Raw genomic sequence first — 27855 nt, 5'->3', positions numbered from 1 at the left:
AACTAAATTACTGTTTTATATTTACACCTCAAAAATTCCTGTCAAGAATTCTACGAAAACATTTTGAAAAGTGAGTCATTAGGATACGAGCAGCACAAAGACTGCTTGTGGAACACATCAAGCTTTCTCTTGCTCTTGGTCAGCCTGGACAGGGAGCGCGTGTGGAGCCTCGTAGAAGTCTGGTTCATCATTATCGCTGGTTTTCATGGCTCCTGATCCATCCAGCTTTAGAGAATAACAATTACATGTTAATTAAAACAATTAAAGAAGCTATAATAGAATTCATAGAATTCTATTTACAAATCCTAGTATTTATTTTGTATCTAATATATTATGTTGCCTAATGAATTGCATTTTAGTTATCGGTCACTAACTAATGGGTATATTCATTTAAGGTAGTTATATAATCCATATATGATACAAAAGTAATTATAATAAATTATGTCACCAGACAAAATTACTTACAGCACAGAGTTCAGATTTAGAGAAAATGGTGGGTAGAAAATAGAGTCTGAGAGGGACGAGCAGGCTGAGGACGAAGGGCAGAGCAAGGCTGGCTGGTGACTCCTTCACACCCAATAAGATACCAAGCATTATCAGCTGCACTGCCGTGAATATATGCATCTTCATTGTGCGAACCTGCAAAATATACAGAACTTACAGAACTGAATTAACATCAGCCACATTACACTATCGGCAGTATGATATATAGATCAAATACAAATGTCAACAAATCCATACCTTCTTAACATAGGGTGCATCAGGGTGGTACTTGACTGGCATAAACATGAGAACCAGTCGCTCCAGGAACTGGATGCCAGCAGTGGAGGCAGTACCCATGTAGAGGAAGATACCAAGCAACACTGCCTTTGGTACCAAGTTCAGAGCGTCTGAGAGCAGGACAGCAACCCCAACCAAAATGGACACCACGAGACCACTAAGTCGCTGCTCTGTAAATCAAATAAATATAAATGTAATCTGGAGAATCGGTGAAGATTGCAAATTTGCATTTAGATTGAATAGTTGAAGCCTGCACTTTTATTCAAAAGCTTTTTACACACCAAATTAATTATTTCTATAAACTACGTATTGTACAAACCTTTGACACCTTCCACCTGGAGCGGTTGTCCAGGAGAGCGAGCAGGGCTGGTGACGGTGAGGGCGGCGGCGTGAGCCACAGTCCTGATACACGCCGGGCACATGAAGGGAGCCCCCAGGAGGCCAGACATCAGGTTGATGAAGCACGACAGTACAAGGTCTAAGTGGAAGCCTGTTCCTTTCACCATCTTGCGCTCTGGTTTACTCAATATCAGACTGAGTAAAGAAAATAAGATTATCAAAACAGATCTTTAATTTATGCAGAACATAATTCAGATAAGGTACAGGTATTTGAAAAGCGTCAGAGGAACTTCATTTGCTAGCAGCTATTTTCGGTTCAATTAATATAAAACTGTTACATACTGGCAGATGCTTCCTTCGAGGAAGACCAGGAAGAAGACGAGGATGGCGGCGGGCGCCGCAGCGAACATGCACCACACTGGTAGCGGCTTCACCTGCCCAAGCGGGTTAATCATCCAGCCGCGGATGTCAGGGTTGGAGGGCTGTATGCCTTCAGGCATTGTCAGCTTGTCGGTGAATGTGTCTTGAATGAGGAAGTCCAACAGCACCATGAGGAAAATTGCGATAGGCATACCAAAATCTCCCAGAGCTCTGCGTACCTGTGCAACAGTAAAAGTTAATATTAGTGGCATAAATATAGTAGTAAGAATATTCGTGATTCAATCATTACCCAGTTCCATAATCACGGTAGACTAGTGAAACTCGTCCTCCTGATGAGATACTACTTTTTATAACTATGTGGACGATCGTACAAATATCGACGTGATGGACAAATGAAAAGTAGAATTTGGTATTATTCATTTTATAGACTGGAAAAGCTATCCAAATCCAGTAATACAAAAGCTAATTTCTATTGGTCCTTCACGTCCATATTTGTACGATCGCCCACTTCGTTGCTATAAGTAATTTGATTTTAAGAGGCTGGGCTGACTAGTAATATCGTAAGGCGTTACGTTAAAAGAATAACTTTATAATTAACATGCAGGCGATGAGTCACAATAACGTGACTGAAGTATGTTGACCAGACCACACTAGAAAGTGAAGGGACGACGACGTTTAGGTCCGTCCTGGACCATTCTCAAGTCGATTGTGATTTATAATTAACGTTATTCTACCATTCATTTCATTACTGTACTCTCTAATCTCCACAAAACAGCAAAGAAACATAAACTAAGTCCTTCACAAAAGCAGGAGGGCTTCTTTGTTTGTTGTAATGTACATATTATATTCAAATAAATTTACTTCGTTCTTCGTGTTGTCTTCACGGCATCCTTCCTACCCCTCAAAGTTACTTCCACTTTAGTCTACACTCGATAGTCATTCATTCGTTTTAATTAACATGCATCTATATTATTAATAATCTTGTTATGAAACGTTTACACTATTTCTCCAAAAAATATCTTACTCTCAATTCTGATAATTCATTCATATACAGTCTAAGTGAAAGTAAATTTAAGCACTAGCTTTTATTAAGAGGTTAAATAGTTGCTTCCTAACCGAATGTTATGTTCAGGATTCGTTCTTTAAACAATACCGTTAGAAAACGTAGTTTCGACCGTTTGAAAATATAAAATTTCATTGAAATTAAATTTCAATGAAAATATAAATTCTTACCTAGTTAAATATTGTATTACAAAGTGAGATAATACGCAAATACTAATATACAAATAAGTGAAACTTACACCTCTTCCTAAGAACTTTGAGTTACGAAAGTTCTTCAACTTAATGGCGATAGTGAAGGTTCCCAGCATGAGGATGAGAGAGAGGAGAGCGGTGTTGGGCTGAGGGGAGACTCTTGCTGGTGTTGGTACATCTCTGGTAGTGGTGTTGAGCCACACATATGTGTCATTAAAGTCTTCATCCAGTCTGAAATTCGCAAATGAGAACAATTTTGTTGTAATTAAACTTCATTGAAGAGAATTTAAATATTCACACAGTAATTTAACGTTGTTGCAGTTGTTTTAGGTTCAGCTACTCGGAACAAAACGTTCCAAGCAGCACAGGCTATGGTGAGCCCGTAGTGAACTTACCTTGCACAGGAGCGGGGCTGTAACTGCATGGCGTTTTAATAATAATATCTGATTAACTTTCTCCAGAGTAGCTTTAACGGTCATTTCTTTTCTGGGCTTAACGACTACCAGTAATCTCCAGCTTCCAAGTAAATATATATTTCAAGTAAATTATATTACTTAAATTAGCACAAAGCAATGCATTATTACTTGTTTAATCATTTCTTTTAGAAGTTTGGAAATTTGTTAATTTCACGTTACTTGTATAAGTCCTCAAGTTTGTTATCGTAGCCCATCATAAAACACTTTAATGCTAAAATTAAACTTGTTAAATTCTTCACGTAATTAGTTACTAAAAATCAGATCTACAGTTAAATATGCAATAATTCTTTTTATGAACAAATTTATAAAAGCTTACGTAGTTTGATGGAAGTAATTTTCACAGTCGTACTCCTGCAAGAGTGGATGGTCGTAGAAAATGCCCACCATCTTAACAACGGCCTCGTAGAGGAAGATGAGACAGATCATCGACGCGAAGATCTCTTCTGTGAACCTTGTTATCTTCTTCACGATAACTATACCTTCGAATGCGGCTACTGTCAACCCAATGACCACCATCCACAAGCCGATCCACACTCTAATAGACAGGAAATCTAGTCCATTCGCTTGGGCGAACTGTGAGTGAGAATTAATAATTTATTCATTACACGCTCAGAGTTAAACGTTCAGGCATAACTATTCAGCATATACTAGTATAATAATATTGATGTATTATAAAAAAAAGGCCAATTTTAAATACGCAGTGAGTTAAAATTGATGAATGAGTCTTTGGGGTCGGCTACTGTTTTAAGGAGCCTAGTCCGAGGACAGATTGCAGTTAGTGCGTAAAGTTTAGTGAGTAATTCAATTCTTTTGAATTATAAGAAGTGGGAATTAGTGACTGATTTAACTAGTATTTGCATTTGGTTCGAGGTGTGCTGAATTTATTCACATCCACAACACCTTACTGCAAAATCAAATCTCTAACAGAAACAAAACACCCAAATTATAATACACAAATTATTACAAGCCATATTTTATATTAAAAATTTGGTTATACAGCAGTTATTTGGTTTCTGTCGCAGCTTTGAAGAGCATAGCGTGAGGATGGGTCAAAATAATTTTGCACAAGAGTTTTTGTAATCAAAAGCGACCCAAATACTCACATTATACAGGCTAATGTCAAAGACCATAAGAGGACCCGTTGGACCGATAATTAGCAAAGGCTGGGCGGCGAATACTGCGAAGATAACACCATTCACGCAAGATAGAAGGAGAGATTCCCCAACTCCAATTAAGTTATCTACCTTTGTCACCTGAAAAATAATTGAAATTTTAACAAAATTCCGTAAATATGTTTTAAAAGTCAATGCATAAATATACAATATTATTCAACAGCATTATGACTTATGATTGCACATGTTAAATTACAAAGAGAATAATAACTTACTGTACATGCCACCAAAGGTAATGGCAGGCGACAGAACAGCAAAGAAAATAAATAGCGTTGCAGCGAGAACTTGTCCATTCAAACCATCTATAATGTCGGAGGGATACTTGGGGTAGCGGTCCCTTATGTCCCGGTACAGGCCGTAGAAAGGCTTCCCCACACGCAACAGAGGATTTCGTCTAGGAGGTTGGTCTTCAGTCGTCGCTTCTGTTGTAACACGTTAATGGCAGAAAAACGAAAAACATTAGGCACAAATTATAGCGTTAAAAATATATATACAGAGAAAAAATTAATTTATAACCATACTAACATTATAAACAGCAAAAGATTAGAAGGTTCCAAGCAAGGAAAATTATGATAAAGTTGAAACCACCGGAACCTATCTATTTAATGAACCTTTGAACTAGAAAAGTGATCAAAAAAGGAAATTATCAGATATATGTCATTTAAATACATTTACATTTTGTTGTAAAATATTAATGTATAAAGTCGTAATAGCATTAAAGCTTAAAAACTTGAAAGCAGACATTTAAAGAACTTAATTTTTGCACCAAGCTTTACCTAGTTCAAACTGATTACTCTTTATAGTATTGGTCTCGTTATTTCCGTCGGCAGTCGAAGTGGCAGGAGGCAAGACATCATCAGCAGCACATAACAGTTCATTCAGACTATGTGCCGTGTACGCAGCCTCGAGAAACTCATTCCTTTCCATGAGGGTGGTGATGGAACAACTAATTTTATGGTAATCCTTCTCATCGTGGAATGGACCAAGGAGGACAAATATGAACCTCACAGGCATGGAATCCTAAAAAAAAACAAAAAGTGGCGTCAATTTAATTACAACAACGCTTAAAATCAGCTTGATAGTCACCGCTTGTTAACGAATACTGTACCTCAATAGTGTTCGAAACCAACCTTTATACGATTTCCCAACACGACTTCTTCAGACAGCCTGACGAAGGCGAGGATGGGGCTCTGAAGGAAGCTCACGCCACCAGCCATAACCGCTGTCATCTCTCCAACAGCTCTGTTAAGCTGCAAAGTGATAAAATTTGTAAGTTTTAGTCTTGAGAATAAATTAGGTTTACATTGCATCCATGTTTTTAAATTTAGAAATAGTTATTTTATAAATGTTTAAACAAATTTAATCACTTTAGATATCTTGATAAACAAGTGCAACAATATTAGAAACCTTTGCACATAGTTTACTAAACTAAATAACTTTTACTAGTTTCTCATAAACTTTACATAAAAATAAACCAACCGATCCAATATTTAAATTTAAAATATGTAGCATGATTATTAATGAAGGCCAAAATGCCAGCCAGCATAATCAAGTACATTGGAGTTGAGGGCTCGGCGTCAGTGTATACAAGCCTTACCTCAGTGAAGCAGTCGTGGTGGATATAGGTAGTAGACTCCCTCATGGTATCCCTGTGAACAGTACTGCTGGACACGCCATTAGATTCATTAGCACTGTTGCTAGGGCTGAAACAAATCATCATTGGTAAATTAAACGAAAAATAAGAGTTGACTTAAAAATAATATTCAGTAGATTGCATATCAAATATATATAAATATAAGTTAGGTTATTACCGGTTCGTTGCAAAGATCGATGCGTATTTTTCCAAGAGGATTGTGATAACATGGTCTCGCTGGTCGGCGGGGATCTGGTCGCTGGCGATCATGTGGTCCACCACCCGGGTGACAATACGAGCCAGGTCTCTCTCTGCCACGTCCAGCACAACTCCACCTAATAATTAGAATACCATATTTAAAATTATGTAATATGCAACAAATAAAACAATGGAAAAAGTACATAAGCTGGCTCAGCGTAGTCTTATGCAATGAAGACAAATGTGGAGAATACAAAGGTAGTTTGCGACACAAATTCGAGACTCCGGACAAATTATCCAACCACCGATTAGAATCGTGGAGGACTGACCGATAAGACCACTGCACTTCATCGTGATCTGAAGTAGCTTTTAATATTCTCTTAAAAGCCAATCAAATCAGATAATGGATCAAATGAACAAATTCATTTCGTAACAATGAAAATATCTTAATTCCTACTGGTGAGGATCACGATTTATAAGCGCTTACAAAATTAACAAAATGGATAGACTGAAAGATGGATGGATGGATGGAAAGATAGATAAATGAGCAGATGAATAAATTGACAGATATAGATATAGGTAGACAGATGGATAAATAAATGGATAGATAAATAGATGGACAGATTTGAGACAGACCCTGGCAAAGACGGGCATCCCCTAGTTTTTTATATATGAAAATATACAGCTGAAAGACGTCTCAACAATGATCCACAACTAAGTGAATGTATAACCTAAACTATTGGACTGAAAAGTATAAAGAAATTAAGTCCACCAAGTTGATGAAAAACGGAAAATAACAGAAAATTATGCTTAACGCAAACAAGATGCGAGGATACATTCCCAAAGTACTGGAGCTTCAAGCCCCTCAACTGGAAACTGGCTAACGAACAAATTCAGGTACACTTGTTCCCTTAAACATAAAACTACTCCGAACAGAATACTTTACTCACCAAGCGGGAAGTCTGGACGTGGACTGAACTTCTCATTGTGAAAATCCTCGTCACAATTGTCAACTGCAATATGATTCAGATCCATAGTAACTGTAGTGGTGTCGACTCGCAGGTCACTAGTGTCTAGTTGGCTGGTACTGTACTGACTCACTATCTCACCGATACTCAATCCTGCCACTGTAGCTGCCTAGCCGCAACTGAACTGACAAAATGTACAACCAACCTCCTTTTATACACAACGTGCCGGGCAGGTAGACTGGGCAAGTTGGAGAAGGTACAAAATAAAGCCATGAGATTAATCTTAGGATGTCCAAGAAATGCTGTGATTGAGATAATGAGGATGGAATTAAATCTGAAGAGTATTAGTAGAATTAGTAGAATTAAATCTGAAGAGTATGAGTAGAGAGAATGATAAGATATTTTAGAAAAAATGAGTATAAAGTAAGATTCATGTTGATCCCTTCACATGTGGAAATACTGTTGAATGGGGATAGAAATTGGGATAGAATTTTGAAGATAAATGTGGCCTCTGCACATGAGAGGTGTAGCAGCTGGACACCCTCATAAAGACTGTGAAGCAGTATCCTCCCCCGCGATAACAGCTTGATGGTTAAATGCAAACTCAGAATACTGAGAAAAAAAAATTGTACCACTTACGGTCTATTCATGCCCGTGCCACCTCTTGGGTGGCTTAATCTTCATCAATCAATGAGAGGTGTAGAGATGCAGACATGATTAATGAGAGGTGGGGGAGTTAATGAATTAATCCTCTCAGTTCAAAAGGTGGGAAGTAATGAATAATGTATGATACAGTATAATAAGAGAGCATATATGAGTACCTCATATTCTAATACTATCAAGTATGATGTTATTCCAGAATGCATTGCTTTGCCTAAGGGACAATTCACACCACCATGGGAAGATTGTAACGTAGATGTAGTAATTATTCTCTTGCAAAAGTAAAAGAGTGTGTATGACATAGGAGAGCTGAGGGTAACATATCTGGTTGATACCTAGTTGATGGGGTTCTGGGAGTTCTTCTACTCCCCAAGCCCGGCCCGAGGCCAGGCTTGACTTGTGAGAGTTTGGTCCACCAGGCTGTTGCTAGGAGCGGCCCGCAGGCCCACATACCCACCACAGCCCGGTTGGTCCGGCACCCCTTGGAGGAATAAATCTAGTTTCCTCTTGAAAATGTCCACGGTTGTTCCGGCAATATTTCTTATGCTTGCTGGGAGGACGTTGAACAACCGTTGAACAATATGATTGTGTAATTAGAAAATTACCTACAGAATACACTCTACATTATATTGTGATCGGTCAGTAGCTAGGGATGGAAAGGTAGGACGTGGAGTCAGGATTAGGGAGTATACTGACATCGGCACTGTAGATCCTGTAATTGGACATCGCTTAAGTGATAATGTCTCATCAACGCAGGGTAAACTTCAAGGAATAATAGCAGGATCACATGAAGTAGTCAAATGTGGTAAAAATGCCTGTTTTTTATAGACAGTAGAGGAGCATTAGAGTCTTTTAATAGCAGACGACCAGTATACCAGAATATTGTGATCGAGTGTAGAGAGAATGATAAGACATTTTAGAAAAAATGAGTATAAAGTAAGATTCATGTTGATCCCTTCACATGTGGAAATACTGTTGAATGAGGCAATTGATGAGATAGCGAAGAGAGCCTTGGAAAAAAACTCTTGTCGATGTTGTATGTCAGATAACTCTGAAACAGATGAAGACAAGAATAAAGATGATCCAAGAGGACGAAGAAAAAGTTAAGAGAATGGCAATGGTGGACAGCAGTAACACACTTGAGCATTATACAGTAATAAATAAAAATTCGTTCCTTTACTTATGGTAGAGGAAAGTCTACTTGGAAGGATTAAATTTACATGAGATTAAGAGTAGGATACAAATATATCTGGCAATACGGTGTTGATGTCAGTGAAAAATATAAGTGTAAATTATATAGCATGCCGCACGCCCACACCTTAGATCATTATGTATTAGAGTGTCAACTTATTGATAACTGTAGAAATAAGAAAATAAGTAGTGAACCACATCAAATTGTTTGGGTGTGATAATGGTATGATAGACAGAATACTTAGGAGCTACAAACATTTTGACCCAAGAGTGTAACACTTATATGCTGTGTTTACTATATTAACCTGCAATGTTAAATGGGATTCCTGTACTCTGATATGTGGATTTGTACTCACTGGATTTGTGCGCGCCTTGAGGGACTTGAAGTAGAGGGCGGTAGAAATTGCGTAAGCTACTCTATTCCTTTGATATGTATTTTATTGGCTCAATAAACGTACTTGAACTTGAACTTGACGCGGTGAAGAAAGAAGCCGTCTTACATGATCTGACTACTTTTGGCATTAAAGAGATTAGTGTTTGTCCTCCCAGAATAAAGGCTTAAGTGTGGTATTAAAGGTGTATGTCAGGTGTAATATCTTTGGTAGGTTAATCTTCATCAATCATTCTGTAATATCTTGTAAATTCGAAACGCCTCAAGGAGTAGTATTAAATCCCACCGTATTTAATATATTATATTTATTATATTTATTTAGTATTATATATATTAGTGAATATGATAGCATCTAAGAGATATTCCTAAACATTCACAATTTTAAATGTTTTAAAATATTTAAACATTCAAAAATTTTTGGAAAAATTCAGAGATCTCTGTCACCTTATGGTACTGGTAGTTAATGTGTCGCTTTATGGTACTGGTAGTTGATGTGTCGCCTTGTGGTACTGGTAGTTAATGTGTCGCCTAATGGTACCGATAGTTAATGTGTCACCTTATGGTACTGGTAGTTAACGTGACATCTTATGGTACAAGTCATAGCTTTAGTAAGGGCAACTCATGTTTGACAAATTTACTTTCATTCTATTCCAACATATTTGAAACAGTTGATAGGGGGAAACGACAATGACGTTGTGTACAAGCTTTTGATACAATCCCACATTAGCTTAAGAGATAGGATTAAAAATAAACACACGAAATTTGCTATAACTTTATTTCTTCCTTTAACTGTACATATATTACAATTTAATCCAACTTCCATCGAATCAACATTAAGAAACTGAAATAGACATTTAGTATGTACCATCAAACTATCTGCTACATATCGAGACTAGTCAAATGAAAATTAAATATTCATTATCACTGGATTAACTATTTAGATTCATTTATATTCTCAAAGTCACAGGAAAAAACAATCAATCTTCTCCATCTTCGGAATTTAAATCTCAATGTATATTTCTAACCAATTACTTCTATTACCTGTCAATGAGCAAGACTTGTTTTTTATGTATATTGCAGAAGGTAGCTATTTACACTCATATGTCCGACCACATGAAAAAGGGTAGCTTAAACATAGCAAAATTGTGAGATATCGTAACACATTTCACTAAGACAAAATATAATAGTTAATTCTGATAAGTTCTAACAGAAATATTAAAGGAAATTAAAATGGAAACTTCAAAACCGTCGACCAAACTTGTTAATATATCACCCGAGAGAGAGGAACAGTTCCACAAGAGTTCATACTTGCAGATGTTACAACAATACATGCAAAGGAAATAAATCGTTTCCTTCTAGCTAATGACCATTTATTTTAATAACGTGTTGCACTTATGGTAACGATTACTAGTAACTATATAATATACCATTTAATGAGTGACCTTTAAATTGAAGATTCGCAGTATTACTTTCAAAGGAATTGGTCTTGTTTAAACAAAATTCTTCCTATTTTTATGATATTTGTAACGTGTACAAGGAAGCCAATGCAGTTTATCTTGATTATCAGTAAGGCTTTGATGAAGCTCCTCATCACCAAGTCGGCAATAGGATAGATGACCATGCGATATAATTTTCTGAATTTATTTTAAGTTATTTCTAATTATATTTTCTTGCCAGATATTTGCAGTAAATTGCATGCACATTTTAATTATACTAATTTTTGTTATTCTCCTCACATCAGCATTGATCAACAAAATTTACACAGCGCATAACTAGATTAGTAACAACAAATAACGTTATTAAAATAAATATAATGTTTAACTTATTGAAATATCTTCGTTACTTACTTAACGTTAGTGTTGCACTAGGCCTACACCTTACTCTTAGGCTATGACACTTTAATAAAATACGTTAATTCTACACTAGGCCTACCACGTTCTCCTAGACTATGCCAATTTGATAAAAAAAAGTTAGAGCCGCTCTAGGCCTACCACCTGCTCTTAAACTACAGCAATTAAATAACATGCCATCATAAACCCTGAAGAACTCAAAAATTGTGTCTTAATGAATGTGTTGATTCGTGATTAAGATCCGAGACTGGTTTCCTATCACAACATTTGAAGGATTGCTCAAGTCTGTACACACACATATTTAAATACAACCATGTTTCGGCTAACAATAGAATAAAAACAAATTACTCTAAACTCCTCATATACAATTGGAATTTTATTCTGAAATATGGACAACAATATAAATGAAAAGTTCGGCAAGGGAACTATGTACATTGAAAGAGTGAGAGAAAAGAAGTGTATGGTGAGTGGGAAGTGTAATGTTTCTCATATTTTCCTCAGGTGCTTTACATGTGTTTCACAGGTGCTTTACATGTGTTTCACAGGTGCTTTACATGTGTTTCACAGGTGCTTTACATGTGTTTCACAGGTGCTTTACATGTGTTTCACAGGCGCTTTACATGTGTTTCACAGGTGCTTTACATGAGTTTCACAGGGTGCTATACATGAGTTTCACAGGTGCATTACATGTGTTTCAAGGGTGCTTTACATGTGTTTCACAGGTGTTGGCTCAGTTCTGGTGATGGTGGTCGGCTTCGGTGGGGAGCGCATGTGAAGCCTCGTAGAAATCTGGCTCATCAGTATCGTCAGTGTTGACGGCTTCTACACCATCAAGCTTTTGAAAATCAAAAAAATTAAGTTAGAACTAGAACTAAGTAAAAAAAACACACAAAATGAATGCGTAAATGAATAAAACAATATAAATAAAAATTGCACTTTGAAAGTGACGTAGAAACAGAAAACAAGAATTAAGAAGCTTTCATGCTACAAGTGCACAAAGAAGAGATACAACTAAACTCCCTCTAATATCTAATCATTGTTTTACGTTTTATAAAAAGCGCCAGACAAAAATCCGCTATTTACCTAACAAAATTTAGGTTATGCTAATTTTGTTCTTTGATAAGAGAGGCTACTCAGCAAGTTTTGAGTATTATACTAAAGGCAGCATGTACAATACGTTTTGGCAGACGATGAATCTATAACGAGGCTGAAAATATGACAACTCAAACCACACATCAGAAAATGGAAAAACGACGACGTTTCGGTCCATCCTGGATTATTATCAAGTCATACTTCAGGACGGACCGAAACGTCGTCGTTTCTTCATTTTCTGGTGTGTGGTTTGGTCACCATACAGTGCGCTTGCTAGAGCTCTAATATTAATATATAATATATTTAAAGGTGTTTTATTAGCTTAGAATCGGAAGTCTTTTGATATTGAAAATAATAGATTCTTGAAAAAGTTTTGGTATGGTACTAGGACAGCCATTTGGGCAAAAATGATAACTCATGTGTTTGTTGTTTAACCATTTAGTATAAATCCATGGATACAAACATTATTTCATAAACTCACAGCACTGAGCTCTGCTTTGGTGAATATTAAGGGTAGAAGGAAAAGCCTGAGAGGGACGAGGAGGATGAGAACGAAGGGCAGAACCAGGGCGGCTGGCGACTGCTTCACGCCAAACAGCATCCCCAGCGCCATCAACTGGACCACCGTGAAGAAATGCATCTTCATTGTGCGAACCTGCAAAGTGAACACGCGAGGCTATTTAACACGAGTCTTTTATTAATGTCACCTGCATTATTTTGCACTAGCTATTTGTTCATGTCAAATACATTAGTTAACTCTAGCACCTCATTCGTGTCATACACATTATTGTACACTAGCTCTCATTCACGTAAAATTCACTGGTTTACACATCCCTACATTCAGGTCATCAGCGTTATTCAACACTTAAAATATACGATGCTCCCAACAGCTTTTTGAGGGTTGATAGCCAATTGATCAAATCAGATAATGAACATTATGTCTCAATCGACACCATACCTTCTTAACGTAAGGTGCATCGGGGTGGTACTTGACCGGCATAAACAGGAGAACTATCCGCTCGAGGAACTGGATGCCAGCAGTGGAGGCAGTACCCATGTAGAGGAAGATGCCAAGCAACACTGGCTTTGGCACCAGGATTTAGAGCGCTTGAGAGTAGAGTGCCAAGGCCGATGAATATTGACAGCACAAGACTGCTCAGTCGCTGCTCTGCAATTTAGAAGTTTTGACAAACTGTTGATCAATATTTATTCCAATGTAAATTGCTTCCATGCGTATTATATTATACACCTTTAGTGACTGATTATCAATAGATGGTGTGTATATTAATCTTTTAAATCTATCATTATTCCGCTGTACTGAAGATAAGCATTTCTCCCTGATAATGCACAAATAGGCTATTTTCTTTTGTGTGGTTAGATTTAAGGAAAATCATTTAAATTTTGTTGGTATTTATGTGATAAATATTTTTGGAAAAGTGCTTTGACTGGATATGTACATATGGTAAGCTCACTGTAAATTTTGTATTTTGCAGAACTATGTAAATACTTGAATTTAAAAATGCTCTTTTTTGTTTGGTTTTGAATATTAAATAATTTTCAGGTGTTCAGGCATATTTATATTTTACAAATATTTGAAAATTTAAACCGTGATGGTGTAATCTTAGCATGTAGGCCTAAATTGCATAAATGGTTCAAAGATGGCCAGGCATTTATTTCTTTGGATGATCAATCGTACCTCTGACGGAAATGTCAGAACTGTGGAGAAATGCCCGACAGACCACTGGAACATTATCTAATACAGTGCACAGTTACAAACCCATTAAGATTTCAACTTAGATTCAACAGAGCAGAAGAAGTTGTTAAACACATATGGCAAAATCTTACTGAAGCGACCATACGAGTCATAAATACTCATACTCCGCCCAAGTAAAACAGAAACAAGCAACACTTAGTGGGCCAGCCAGAGGCTTAGGGCCCGCGCAGGAATATCCCTGAAAAAAAGTACCTCTGACATATTCAATCTTAGGCGGTTCTCCGGGGTTGAGGGCCCGGGTGGTGACGGTGAGGGCGGCGGTGTGAGCCACAGTCCTGATACACGCCGGGCCCATGAAGGGAGCCCCCAGGAGGCCAGATACGAAGTTGATCACACACGACAGCATCACGTCTAAATGGAAGCCTGTTCCTTTGACCAATTTCCGTTCTGGCTTACTTAACAGCAATCTGATAAATTAGAGAAGGATAGCTACTAACATTAGAGAACAAACATCGCATGCTTAAATTATGAACTTTAACGTAGAATAAATCACAAGTGTATTAAGGTGTACCATTGTCACATACCAAATTTGAAAAGTTAATTTTGAAAGATATGAGAAATATGTATAAACAATATTCCTCGCCCACTCACTACAGTTAATGGTAATATCCGCAACCTACTGGCAGATGCTTCCTTCGAGGAAGACAAGGAAGAAGACGAGGATGGCGGCGGGCCCCGCAGCAAACATGCACCACACTGGTAGCGGCTTCACCTGCCCAAGCGGGTTAATTATCCAGCCGCGGATGTCAGGGTTGGAGGGCTGAAGGCCTTCAGGCATTGTCAGCTTGTCGGTGATTTGATCCCTGATGAGGTAGTCCATTAGCACCATGAGGAAAATGCCGATAGGAACACCAAAGTCTCCCAGAGATCTGCGGACCTGTGTAAAAGTGAATACTACATGAAAACACAAGAGCGGCATGATCGTCCATGTGCTGTACAGGTTTCCTAATGATATTTACAACGAATAACATGACAACAATTATAATTATTTAGACCTGAGAAAATCTTTGGGATTGCACAAGCGCCCTAGATAACCCGAAGAGCCCCAGGAGGTGGACGTCCTATTCCCGTACCTATGGGATCTAGACAAGGATCATCACAGTCCCCTTTTACCCGAGGCCGGGTTGCTTCATGGCACAGTAGAAGGAAGAGTAATAATAATTATTAATTACAACAATTATTATTATAAGTATAATATAATTAATCAATAATAATTATTACTCTTCCTTCTGCTGGGCCATTACAGGACTGTGATTTAACAATTTTAGCTTTGGTAAAACTGAAATATTAGTAAACAAGGGACGACGTCATAGGTATTTCTTAAAACATCGAGTTCCTAATAAAGTGTATCTGCTTATACTACATTAGGAGTTAGGTAACATATCAGATGTAAAGTGAAACTCACGCTTCTTCCTAAGAATTTAGAGTTTCGAAAGTTCTTGAGCTTTATAGCGATGATGTAAGTTCCCAACATGAGAATGAGAGCGAGAAGGGCGGTGTTGGGCTGAGGAGAACCTTTCTTCACCATCAGGACGTCTCCGGCAGTAGTGTTGGCGGCCATTTTAGTCTTGTTCATTAAGACGTCTTCCTCCCTGAAACAGGTATCAATGACAAAGAAAATGAACATCTCTAATAAGGATTTATATAATAAATTGTTTTTTCTTTTATGTTTCATGTTTATCTAAGTCTATTATAATAAACCGGTGAAACTATTATGCGATTTAAAAGTAGCGATTTAAAAAAAGAGAAAACTAAAATCTAAGACAAAATAAACATATGTACAAATAAAAACTAGTAAAACACCGCTTTACTTAAAAACACTTGGCCACCGATCCTATTATTGGCTAAGATCAATCTTGGGCTGAACTCCGAACTCCGCTCGGTAAATAGATATCAACGTTTGCATTTATATACGGGACATAGGCTGAGTCGCCAGGGCTAAGATATCAAACTGTTAAAACAAAATGAACACAACGTAAAATAATAGTCTGACCTTTATAGTATAGATAGGCTAGTCAGTGTGACCAACTGAGCTAGTCAGTGTGACCAACTGAGCTAGTCAGGGTGACCAACTGAGGTAGTCAGGGTGACCAACTGAGCTAGTCAGGGTGACCAACTGAGCTAGTCAGGGTGACTCAACAAATACACGTCCTATGTAAGCTTATTGTCTCACTAGGCTATGGTGCTAATTATGGCCAATTCTTGGTTATCCTGATCAGTGATATACGATTCTTGTTTGGGTGGAGAGGTATGTTAGCAGTTAGCCAGAAATCCTCATATTAGCGGCGTCAGTCCTGAACACCACCATGTACATTTTTAAATCAGTAAAAGTAGAATTGAATATAGATTAATGTATCGTGCATATAAAAGATAATTTTGTCCAATTGTCATCTCTAGCAAAGGTCTGCTACTGAAGTCTCAACGTGTTACAGGCACCAGCGAATGCTGAATGTTGATACCATATTTGGATCAGTCATTTCAAGTGTTGCAATTCTTTCTCTCGTGGATGGTATACTGCATTCCTGGAATAATCATTGTACATAAAACATTGCTTTAAATTTCCCTAAGTCACTCCGAGTCACCTATATACCCCCCTAGCAATTGAGTTTGGTGATGTCATTACAGACTCGAATGCACTTTGTCCAGGTCGAGGGCCACTTGCCTCACCGCCATCTTGAGCATAGGAAGCGTTCACAATATTATTAGTGTCATCGTTCCCTTATCCGCCCAGTGATCCAGACGGTGGTGTGGAGACCGCGAGTACGTATAGAAGAGGTCTATGAGGTTTGATCAACTGTGTCATACAGAGAAGATGAAGATCGGAGGGCAAGCCACGCCAACCTGTCAACTAGTCCGTCAGTGTGATGAGGTAGGCAAGATTATGTATTAGTTGGTCCACAGTTATCGTAGAATTCTAAACCAATGGGGACGGGGTTACAGTTGCACTGCAGAATTAACAGCAAAGACATGTGGGTTTGCGAAAGCGGTTTGGCCAGGTTAAAAGAACCAGCGAGAAATTTGGCAGTGATACCACTGCCTTATCTAAGGTTTGGAATATATAAATCAATATCCAGAACCTGTAGCGTAGAGTATTACAGCAATTCTCATGCGGGATTACAACTTGCTTATTTTACAGAATGCAGAGAGTTAGCATAAATGATTTAAATCAGACAGAAACTTTTATAAGTATGCAGGCGATGAGTCACAATAACGTGGCTGAAGTTTGTTGACCAGACCACACACTAGAAGTTGAAGGGACGACGACGTTTCGGTCCGTCCTGGACCAATTTTTATAAGTAATTTCCCCAATGCTCTTGATAGCTTTGTTCACCATATATATGGTGGAGAATTTTTTGTATATATTTTTTCCAGCTTGAAGACATAGGTTTGAAAAGCAATTTTTCCAAATTTGCAGACGATACGAAATAAGGCGGGGAAATCAATTCAGAAGACAAAATTGCTAGATGATCTAGATCTAGAATAGTGTATAATCTGTAGAATTGTAGTTTACAGAAAGATCAATATTCCAACAATTTAAATCTGTGGACCCAATTTTCCCCATGGTTGAGAACCTCTGGTCTAGTGACTAGACTAGACTAGACTAACTAGCATTCGACTAGGCTCAGCTTAGTTAAACGTCTAATTATAAGTCACGTAGGCTATAGCCTACATTTATATAGTAAAAGAAATTACATTTACATTAACATTTACGTATTTACTAGCTTCATATACAGCGTGTAAATTTGAAACCAATGAGGGGGCTTTAGCTTAACACTTTACTGTTATGCTGAGTAATTCATATCACTGGGATTCGCGTCTATGCTCAGTATGAGGCTGTTACATTGAAAATAAACCAGGAACATCATAGTCTCAGTACAACCAACAGGCATTAATATAAACTCTAATCTCTTGAGCGTCTCGCGTTGCATTGTCTCAGGTGAGGGCTAGACACAGGGCAGACACACTTGAAACAACTTGGTTGGGTATAAATACAAGCTGCCTTCCATGTGTCAACAGTGCTATTGACATGTGCCACTTAGAACTTTTTGTTCGGAGTAGCTGAATCTAAAACAACAACACCATGTGTCAATGGGTCTCTGGCAGTCTCCTGTATTCTTTTTCGTACCATAGTTCACTATCGCCCTGTATTGATTTCCATTCAATAACTTTTGTAGTTGTATACTTGAATACCAGCATTTTTGGTAAACTCATTTATACAGAGGTCAAACTGCAAGACAGTTATTTCACCTTATTTTATTTCACTTATTTTTATAAATGCGACTCACGTGACCCCAGTTACGTCTTGTCATTTCACTCTTACTAAGAAACTTTAGAGTCAAACTCCGTTGGGTGGTCTACGTCATTCTAATTTTTCATGTCGTGGAAGTGCAATTATAACCAAATTTATATCAATTAGTTTTTGTTTTAAATATAAGAAACAATAAAAACTTACACTATTGGATAAAGCGTCATCTTCACATGTGTACTCCATCATGACTGGATGATCAATGAAGATGCTCACCATCTTCGTAACAGCCTCGTAGATGAAGATCGCGCATATCATTGTGGCGAAGATCTCTTCCGTGAACCTGGTGAGCTTCCTCATGATGACAGAAGCTTCAAATGCAGCAACTAGCACGCCAATGACCAGCATCCACATGCCAATCCACACTCTCATGGACAGGAAATCAAGCTCATACGTCTGAGTGAACTGACGAGAAAGACAAAATAGTTGACTTGCTACTGATTATGAGCGAAATATTGTTCACAGACGTGTCCTATCGGTCACACCCCATCGCTCGAATTGCCCAGCTGAAGAAAAGTTAATCACAACTGACACAAAAGCAAACCCAGACCGATACTCACTTGATACAGACTTATGTCGAAGACCATAAGCGGACCCGTCGCGCCGACAATAAGCAGGGGCTGGGCGGCAAACAGGGCAAAGATGACACCATTCACACACGACATGAGAAGACATTCCCCGACTCCGATGTAGTTATCCATCACATCACCTGAGATATAATATGTGAATGTTCTCAAAATAAAAATTAGATTAATATGCACTTTAAGTTACTGAATAAGAAGTAAGGGTAAATTATGTAAAGTTACTGATAATTAGCCACATACATATATACATTCATTATCATTACCAATTTTCACACTTTAGAAATTGCCAGCAAGCTCGGCAATTGATATAATATGAATGTGTGTGGGAGGAGTTGTGTATATATATATATATATATATATATATATATATATATATATATATATATATATATATATATATATATATATATATATATATATATATATATATATATATATATATATTACGTTGCAATATGCAACGTAAACAATTTGGTAAACGAATTAAATACTGAATCCATGAAAGTGGGAAACGTCGAAATTATGATGAATGATGATGATAAACCCGTTCCAAAATAAATTATAAAGAAATTAGGAAGAGTTTTAGCCTTTGAAAATATGATTTGGACAAATTTTAACAAAGTCAAACTTCAGGAACTAAGTGATTACTTACTGTACATGCCACCAAATGTAATAGCCGGCGAGAGGCAGGCAAAGAAGATAAAGATGGTTGCAGCGGCCACTTGTAAATTCAAACCATCCAAAATATCCGAGGGATACATGGCGTAGCGGCTCTTAATGTCCATAATAAGACCGTAGAAAGGCTTTCCTACGCGAATGAGAGGATCTCGTGGCGGAGGTTTCTGATCGCCGCCATCGCCTCCCCCAGCTGACGCCGCTACTGCAATAGTGTGCCAACGGTCAGAGACAAACACTTAGGTAATTCTCTCCCACACACACAGGTTGTATACTCCGAGAGTTTTACTTTCTAGTATATATGTATGTACCATATATTACTTTCCAATATATATATATATATATATATATATATATATATATATATATATATATATATATATATATATATATATATATATATATATATACATTTTTTCTATAACCCTTACAGCTCTGTTTGGGATAAAGTATAATTGCAGGATAAAAAGAACAAAATGTTTCACCTCTGTTAGGGTAAAAAAATAACAAGTATATAAAGTTACAAATTCATTTATGATGTTTATTATTAATTAAACTGGCGAGTGGGTGAATCTGTAGGACTAATTTTAAGTACAGTATTACGCTGATGTCAGTATAACAATTTGTAGCAAGTAAATGTCTCATTACTGAGTTGTAAGAAATTGCCAATAAAACAGTGTCTTAGGGGATTTAGTTATTCAACAACTTTCATATCTTAGGTTACAGAAATTAACAAATTATTATATTTTAAATAAAACCATTCTGCACCTAACTAATAGTTAGGAGCATTGAAACACTATTAAAAGAAAAATATTTCATATATAATAAACATGTGAGAAAATGTTGTAAGCACTATATTACACTACAGTATGTTTGGCTTCGTTCTCCTCTCCCAATTGGCTATCCCGAGTTCGATTCCCGGCTCGGTACAGAAATGGATGGGCAAATTTCCTTTCACCTAATGCTCACAACTGTTCACATAACAGTAAATATGGACTAACCCTGGAGTTAGTCGACTATTGTTGGGTTACAATACTTGATGATTATTGTTGATGAGTCGTCAATAATGAGGTGTTTTTAATTTATGCAGACGATGAGTCACATTAACTTGGCTGAAGATATGATGGCCAAACCACACATCAGAAAATGGGGAAACGACGAAGATGGAATCTGGACAAGATCAAGTCGTGTCCAAGACGACTTGATAAAACGAAACGTCGTCGTCTTACTATTTTCTGATGTGTAGTTTGCCGAGAAGTTGAGGTACTAACACAACGTACAAATTACAAATGTGTAATCAAACTAGAAACGCTGGAACGAAAGCAGCACACCTCTGGATCCATAGGCGCCTCACATATGAGTCCATAGAAAACTTGGATTTTAATGAGCCGCTCATTTTCATACTACTGTACTCTGTAATTTGTACGTTGGGGACCATAACGCACGAAATGAATTGAATTGAACTATCGGGGAGAAAGCACCAAGCCATTACGACTATATAGCACTGGGCAGGGGTTAGGATAAGGATTTGGGATGGGACGTGGGGTAGCGGAAGGAATGGTGGCCCAACCACCTGGACGGCCGGGGATTAAACGCCGGCGCACGAAATGAGAGATGCATTAGTTGAGAGGATGGGATGAACTAAAACAGAAATCTCGCCGGAGTTGGATGTGTGACCACCTTTCTAAAACATTTCTTTTCCGCCGTATTCAGTCCTCACGGCTGTTAAATATGAACTAAGTAATAATTAATATTTATACGAAGCAATAGTTTGCTTACATTGAGCATTTTTCATCAAGATGCTTTCTCTCCTTGCTTTGTCATGAGTGACAACCGTATCACCCAGAAGTGTTGTCCAAGTAGCATGAGACAACAACTCCTCAGCTGCAGAAAGTAGTTGATCTCGGTACTGTGTTGTGTAAGCCACCTCGCGGAACGCTTGATTGGCCATCAGGGCGGAGATAGAACGACCAATCTCATAGTAGTCCTTCTCCTCGTGGAACGGACCAAGGAGGACAAATATGAACCTCACAGGCATGGAAACCTAGAGGAAAGAGAGGAAATGTAATTACGCCTGGCACCATGACACGCAGTTTACTATACTGTAAGTCAGTCGTAGAGCACTTGTTCAGTCGGGGGAATAGTTCGTTCAGGTATAGTTAACAAACCTCGGTAAGGTCTCCCAGTAAAACTCCTTCAGACAGCCTGACGAAGGTGAGTATCGGGGACTTTAGGAAGCTCACGCCACCGGCCATCACCGCTGTCAACTCCTGCCCATCTAGAGTAGCCTTTATAACAGAGTCTTTATTTGCTAAGAACAAGTTGTCATCAATATCAACCTGAAAAATACATTTTAATATTTAGTATACAATATTTGTATTTCAAATAATAGTGATTAAATGCAAAAAAAGTGAGAGAGAAAACGTCAGTATCATTTAATTATAGACAGGTAGTTTAAAGATCAGCTTTCAAACTAGCAAAATAGTGCAAGCATATACTCTGTACTGTATTCTGAATTCTCCATTTGCTAAGTATTCTGCTGCTAGCCAACAGGGTCAAACATGGTCTCTAACAATCTTATCACACTAAAGATGTTATCGCATAAAACTGAGTGAAGTGTTATGTTGTCATAAATGTATATTACTTAGTAGTAGATATAAAGTAAAAATAATATATCCCCCGTAGAGGTGTAGGAACAAGCTTTATATACCTGGGTGAACGAGTGATCGAGCGTGTAATTTTTCGTGTCCTTGGGAACGGTGCCGTTGGAAACAACGGTTGGATCATCAGTACTGTTTGGATTGAAAGGGTTGCTCAGAGGGAAAGGATTGCTGACTGACACAATGCGCGCAGACGAACGTCGTCGACTGGAGTTGGGCCTTTCCTCGGAACTTAAAAGGTAAACAAATAAAACCATCTGTTGAATCATCAGTGAAGTTATAAATAAAATAGACAATTTGGCTAAAACGAGTTTAAGTGACGTTAACATGGAGAAGGAAGCCTACTTGTCAGTTGCCAAAGATGAAATGCGTTTTCTCAGAAGGATTCTGATAACTTGGTCCCGCTGGTCGGCGGGGATCTGGTCGCTGGCGATCATGTGGTCCACCACCCGGGTGACAATACTAGTCAGGTCTCGTTCTGCCACGTCCAGCACAACTCCACCTACAATAATACACTCCTGTTAATGATACTTGTAATGTGTTTTAATGTTTTGTCACAGTATAACAAACTAGTCATTGATAGTATCAAAGAATATTTTCTGTAGTTTGCTATTACAAAATAGGTAAAAGAAAAAACGCTAAAGTTGGTGATCATTATGCACATTAATTTTCGTATTTCTCATGAACTAACTTATTTATATGTGCATAGCATGGCTAAAATAAATAAGACCTATGTGAAGTCCTGGTAAGTGGTGGAGAGTTAAAAAGAAAAGGTTGTGTGAGTTTTTTTATTAGTATTAACTTATAGTGGACTTTAATGAATGTGTTGCAACTTTGGAAAACAAATTGGATGTTTCGAGTTTTCTATCTGGAAGATCCTGTGTAACGACTGTACTCAGTTTCTATGATCGAGCCACAGAGATTTTACAGGAAAGAGATGGTTGGGTGACTGCATCAATCTGGACCTAAACAAAGGCTTTCGAGAGAGTTCCACATAAGAGGTTGTTCTGGAAAGTGAAACATATTGGAGGAATGACAAGTAGGCTTCTAACATGGACGAAACATTTTCTGACAGGAAAATGAGGGCAGTAACCAGAGGCAATGTCTCGAACTGGAGAAATGTCACGAGTGGAGTACCACAGGGTTCAGTTCTTGCACCGGTATTGTTCATTGTCTACATAAACGATCTACCAAATGGAATACAGAATTATATGAACATGTTTGCTGATGATGCTAAGATAATAGGGAAGATAGGGAAGATAAGACACTTAGATGATTGTCATGCCCTTCAAGAAGACCTGGACAAAATAAGTGTATGGAGCACCACTTGACAAATGGAATTTAATGTGAATAAATGTCATGTTATGGTATGTGGAATAGGAGAACATTGACCCCACACAACCTATAAATTATGTGAGAATTCTTTTAAGAATTTTGATAAAGAAAGATATCTAAGAGTGGTTCTAGATAGAAAATTATCACCCGAGGACCACATAAAGATCATCTTGGGAGGAGCCTATGCTACACTCTCTGATTTCAGAATTGCTTTTAAATACATGGATGGCGAAATACTAAAGAAATTGTTCACGACATTTGTTAGACCAAAGCTGGAATATGCAACGTTGTATGGTGTCCATATCTTAAGAAGCTCATCAACAAACTGGAAAAGGTGCAAAGACATGCAACTAAATGGCTCCCAGAACTGAAGGACAAGAGCTACGAGGAGAGGTTAGAGGCATTAAATATGCCAAAACTAGAAGATAGAAAAAAAGAGGCGATATGATCACTAAGTGTACAGCATAGTAACGGGAATCAATAAAATTGATAGGAAAGAATTCTTGAGACCTGGAACTTCAAGAACACGAGATCATAGATTTAAACTAACTAAAGAAAGCTGCCGAAGAATTTAAAAAAAAATAACTTTCGCAGAGAGGTGGATGGTTGGAACAAGTTAGGTGAGAAAGTGGTGGAGGCCAAAACAGTCAGTAATTTCAGTGTTATACGATAAAGAGTACTGGGAAGACGGGACACTACGAGCATAGCTCTCATCCTGTAACTAAACTTAGGTAATTACTGTGTCTGAAAAAATATTGCTAAATTAGGTTTGAACACTGAAGCAAAGTACTGTAGTTATTTAGCATATTGCTAATTTCTGGCCCTGGTCTGTGCACAGGGTAGTATACTGTACATACTGTCAGTCAGCCCGGCCTCTAGAGTTGTCACAACGGACAGAAAATTAAGTACTAAGTTACCCGAACCTAACCCAGCCTTACATAACCTAATCCTAACAGAAGGACCCACGCATAGAAAACGTGTTTTTTCTGTGAGCCGCTATGATTTATCGTACGACATACTTTGCCCGTTAGGGATTTTGACGTCAAAATGCGATGTATTATTCGAGAGGACAAGTTAGGTCAGTCAGTAAGCTATATACGCAGCTGATAGGCATAAACTCCCAACACCAAACCAATTGCCTACTTTAATTTTCATCTACTCCAGTTCTGAGTGAAATGTGTAATGCCTTCATGGTCTCGTGTTTGATGCACTGAAGAAGTTGGTAGGAGTTTTTTTTTTTTTTGCAGGGATATTCCTACGCGGGCCCTAAGCCTCTGGCTGGCCCACTAATTGTTGCTTGTTTCTGTTTTACTTGAGCGGAGTATGAGTATTTATGACTCGTAAGGTCGCTTCAGTAAGATTTTGTCATATGTGAGAGCGTGCAGAGATCCTTTACTGCTAGAATCCACTCAGTAAAACATCTAAACTATTGGGACCAACTAAAGAGCCTAAATCTGTACTCCCTTGAGCGCAGGCGGGAGAGATACATAATAATTTACACGTGGAAAATATTAGAGGGGCTGGTCCCAAACCTGCACACAGAAATAACATCACATGAGACCAGAAGACATGGCAGGATGTGCAGAATACCCCCGTTGAAAAGCAGAGGTGCAAAAGGTACAGAGAGAGAACTCTATCAACATCAGAGGCCCGAGACTGTTCAACACGCTTCCGGTACACATAAGGGGCATAACTGGCAATCCCCTCACAGTTTTCAAGAAAGAACTGGATAAGTACCTCCAAAGGATACCTGATCAACCAGGCTGTGACTCATACGTCAGGCTGCGAGCAGCCGCGTCCAACAGCCTGGTTGATCAGTCCAGCAACCAGGAGGCCTGGTCGACGACCGGGCCGTGGGGACGCTAAGCCCCGGAAGCACCTCAAGGTAACCTCGAGGTATGTGTTTAACAACTTCTTCTCCTCTGTTGAATCTAAGTTGAAATCTTAATGGGTTTGTAACTGTGCACGTGTTAGATAATGTTCCAGTGGTCTGTCTGGCATTTCTTCAAGTGCTGACATTTCCTCTCATCTTCCGGAACCTGTAAGCCTATTTCCCATGCACATGGGTATCCAAGCCTGATGCGATGTAAATGTACTTCTGTTACTCCACTGCTCCGTATACACTCTGTATTCAATATACTAATTTTCTGAAACTTAAATTATTATTATTATGTATTATATATACTTAGGCGTTGTCAGCTTTTCAGGTTTTGTTGGCGGGTATTTATATTTGACTACCTATCCTCAGGCGTATTCAACATTTGTATTTTATCAAATATAAGGTAATATTATGACATAATATAATATGTCATAACATAAAATATTGTCGCCCAATGCAGGCGATGAGTCACAATAACGTGGCTGAAGTATGTTGACCAGACCACACACTAGAAAACTCGCCTTTCGACAAACTAACACACTTCGTAGCAATCTAGTTCACACTGCTCCTCCTGCTTCTAATGCTGCTGGTGTCTACTCTATTTCCTGTTCATCTTGTCCTCTCCAATACTTTGGCGAAACTGGCCGTACACTGAATGACAGACTTAAAGAACACAAGAGAAGTGTTATGTCTGCAGACACTAACAATGCTCTCTTCTGCCATGTGAGGGGTTCTAATCATCCCATTGATTGGTCTTCCTCCAAAATAATCTTTCCTGCCTCTACTCTACACAGACGCCGTCTTGTAGAATCGGCTCTTATTAACAATGTACCCAACATGAACTTGAGTCCTGGCTTTGTTGCTGTGGACTCTTCCCTTTCACAGTATATACTCAAATGCTCTAATCTTTCTAACAAACGTGACTTAACATAAGCTTTCCCCCTTCCATTTCTTTCTTTCTCTTTCCCTTTCTTTCTCTCTTCTCCCTTTTTCTGTTCATTGTCTTCTCCTACGCTCCCTTGCTATCCTCTTCTTATTCCTATTACTATCTCCTTCGGTGGTTATAATAGGAGCTGCCTCGTATGGGCCAATAGGCCTGCTGCAGTTCTCATTACTACTATCCCCTACACCTGACTTTCCTCCTCAGCTCTCTCTTGCCTATTTAATGCTTGTCCCTACCTCCCCATCACAATCGACTTGAGAATGGTCCAGGACGGACCGGAACGTCGTCGTCCCTTCAATTTCTAGTGTGTGGTCTGGTCAACATTGTCGCCCAAGCCTCGGGCCGGGCTTGGGGAGTAGAAGAACTCCCAGAACCCCAACCAGGTAACCAGGTATTGTCATAATATTATGGCATATTATAATATGTTCGTTGACGACAGTTGAATAGTTAAGCCTAAATTAGATAAGGTAGGTGGGGTAAGTTCATTTCGCCTAACCCCGTCTTTAGGCCAGGCTTGTTAAAGCTGCGGCCGCCCCCTTCCCCCACCCCAAGACCCATTCACCATTTTTAACATTGTTTATTACAAAATAGGTTTATTTTCGTATACAGTACATATTAATATTACAGTATTATATATTAAAGTTCTGTGTATATTTAGGCGTAGGTTAGCTATTTAGATTCTGTTTGCGATTATTTAATAATATAAATATTATTATTTTATTATATTATTATAATACTAATATTATTTTTACAAATAATAATATAATCATTATTTGTATTTGATGTACGTGAGTGAAGCAATTACAGCAACTCGTCCTCGACTCAAGTCCAAATTACACCCAACGGTCGACCCCACAGACGCATTCGTACATTTTTACTTGTTCATTCAAAACGGGAATGTTCTCAATTAAAAATTAATATTGTAATATATTACCATATTGTGCATATATAATCATAAGACAGGTTAGGGTTAGGTGTTTAGGTTCTGTTGGCGATTATTTGTATTACGTCGATGAATCATTTATAGCGTTGTGGTTCGACAACCCGTCCTCGACTCAAGTCCATTACATCCAGCGGTCAACCCCACAGACGTATTCATAAATTTTAACATGCTGGTCATTCAAAACAGGAATTTTCTCAAGTTTAAATTAATATTATAAATATATTAGCATATTGTGTATATATAGGCATAGGTTAGGTTAGGTGTTTAGGTTCTGTTGGTGATTATTTGTATTTGTAGTACGTGGGTGAAGCATTTATAGCGTTGTGATTCGAACAAAACAACCCGTCCTCGACTCAAGTCCATTACATTCG

General features: G+C 38.2%; 2 protein-coding genes across 2 annotated transcripts; both read right to left on the bottom strand.

Moving 5' to 3' along the window:
* Positions 1-7268, bottom strand: LOC123747829 (band 3 anion transport protein-like). Its single transcript, XM_069322214.1, has 14 exons — positions 7184-7268; positions 6214-6370; positions 6000-6105; positions 5533-5652; positions 5179-5422; positions 4618-4839; positions 4334-4470; positions 3547-3803; positions 2802-2985; positions 1462-1718; positions 1100-1314; positions 742-950; positions 466-639; positions 1-225 (listed from the first exon to the last, which is right to left on the bottom strand). The coding sequence occupies exons 1-14, from the start codon at positions 7266-7268 to the stop codon at positions 118-120; spliced, it is 2475 nt and encodes an 824-aa protein (XP_069178315.1). The 3' UTR covers positions 1-117.
* A 2935-nt stretch (positions 7269-10203) lies between these two features.
* On the bottom strand, positions 10204-21162 carry LOC123746716 (band 3 anion transport protein). The gene is given in 11 exon segments (XM_069322213.1): positions 10204-12128; positions 12867-13040; positions 13344-13481; positions 13483-13553; positions 14352-14566; positions 14780-15036; positions 15565-15840; positions 18529-18870; positions 19026-19174; positions 19702-19929; positions 21129-21162. Coding segments are annotated over 11 exon segments (1989 nt in total). The 3' UTR covers positions 10204-12023.
* Between the last annotated feature and the right edge of the window lie 6693 nt (positions 21163-27855).

The sequence above is a fragment of the Procambarus clarkii genome, chromosome 10 (assembly GCF_040958095.1).
Source record: "Procambarus clarkii isolate CNS0578487 chromosome 10, FALCON_Pclarkii_2.0, whole genome shotgun sequence".
Taxonomy (NCBI): domain Eukaryota; kingdom Metazoa; phylum Arthropoda; class Malacostraca; order Decapoda; family Cambaridae; genus Procambarus; species Procambarus clarkii.
This window is presented reverse-complemented; position numbering and strand designations above follow the sequence as displayed.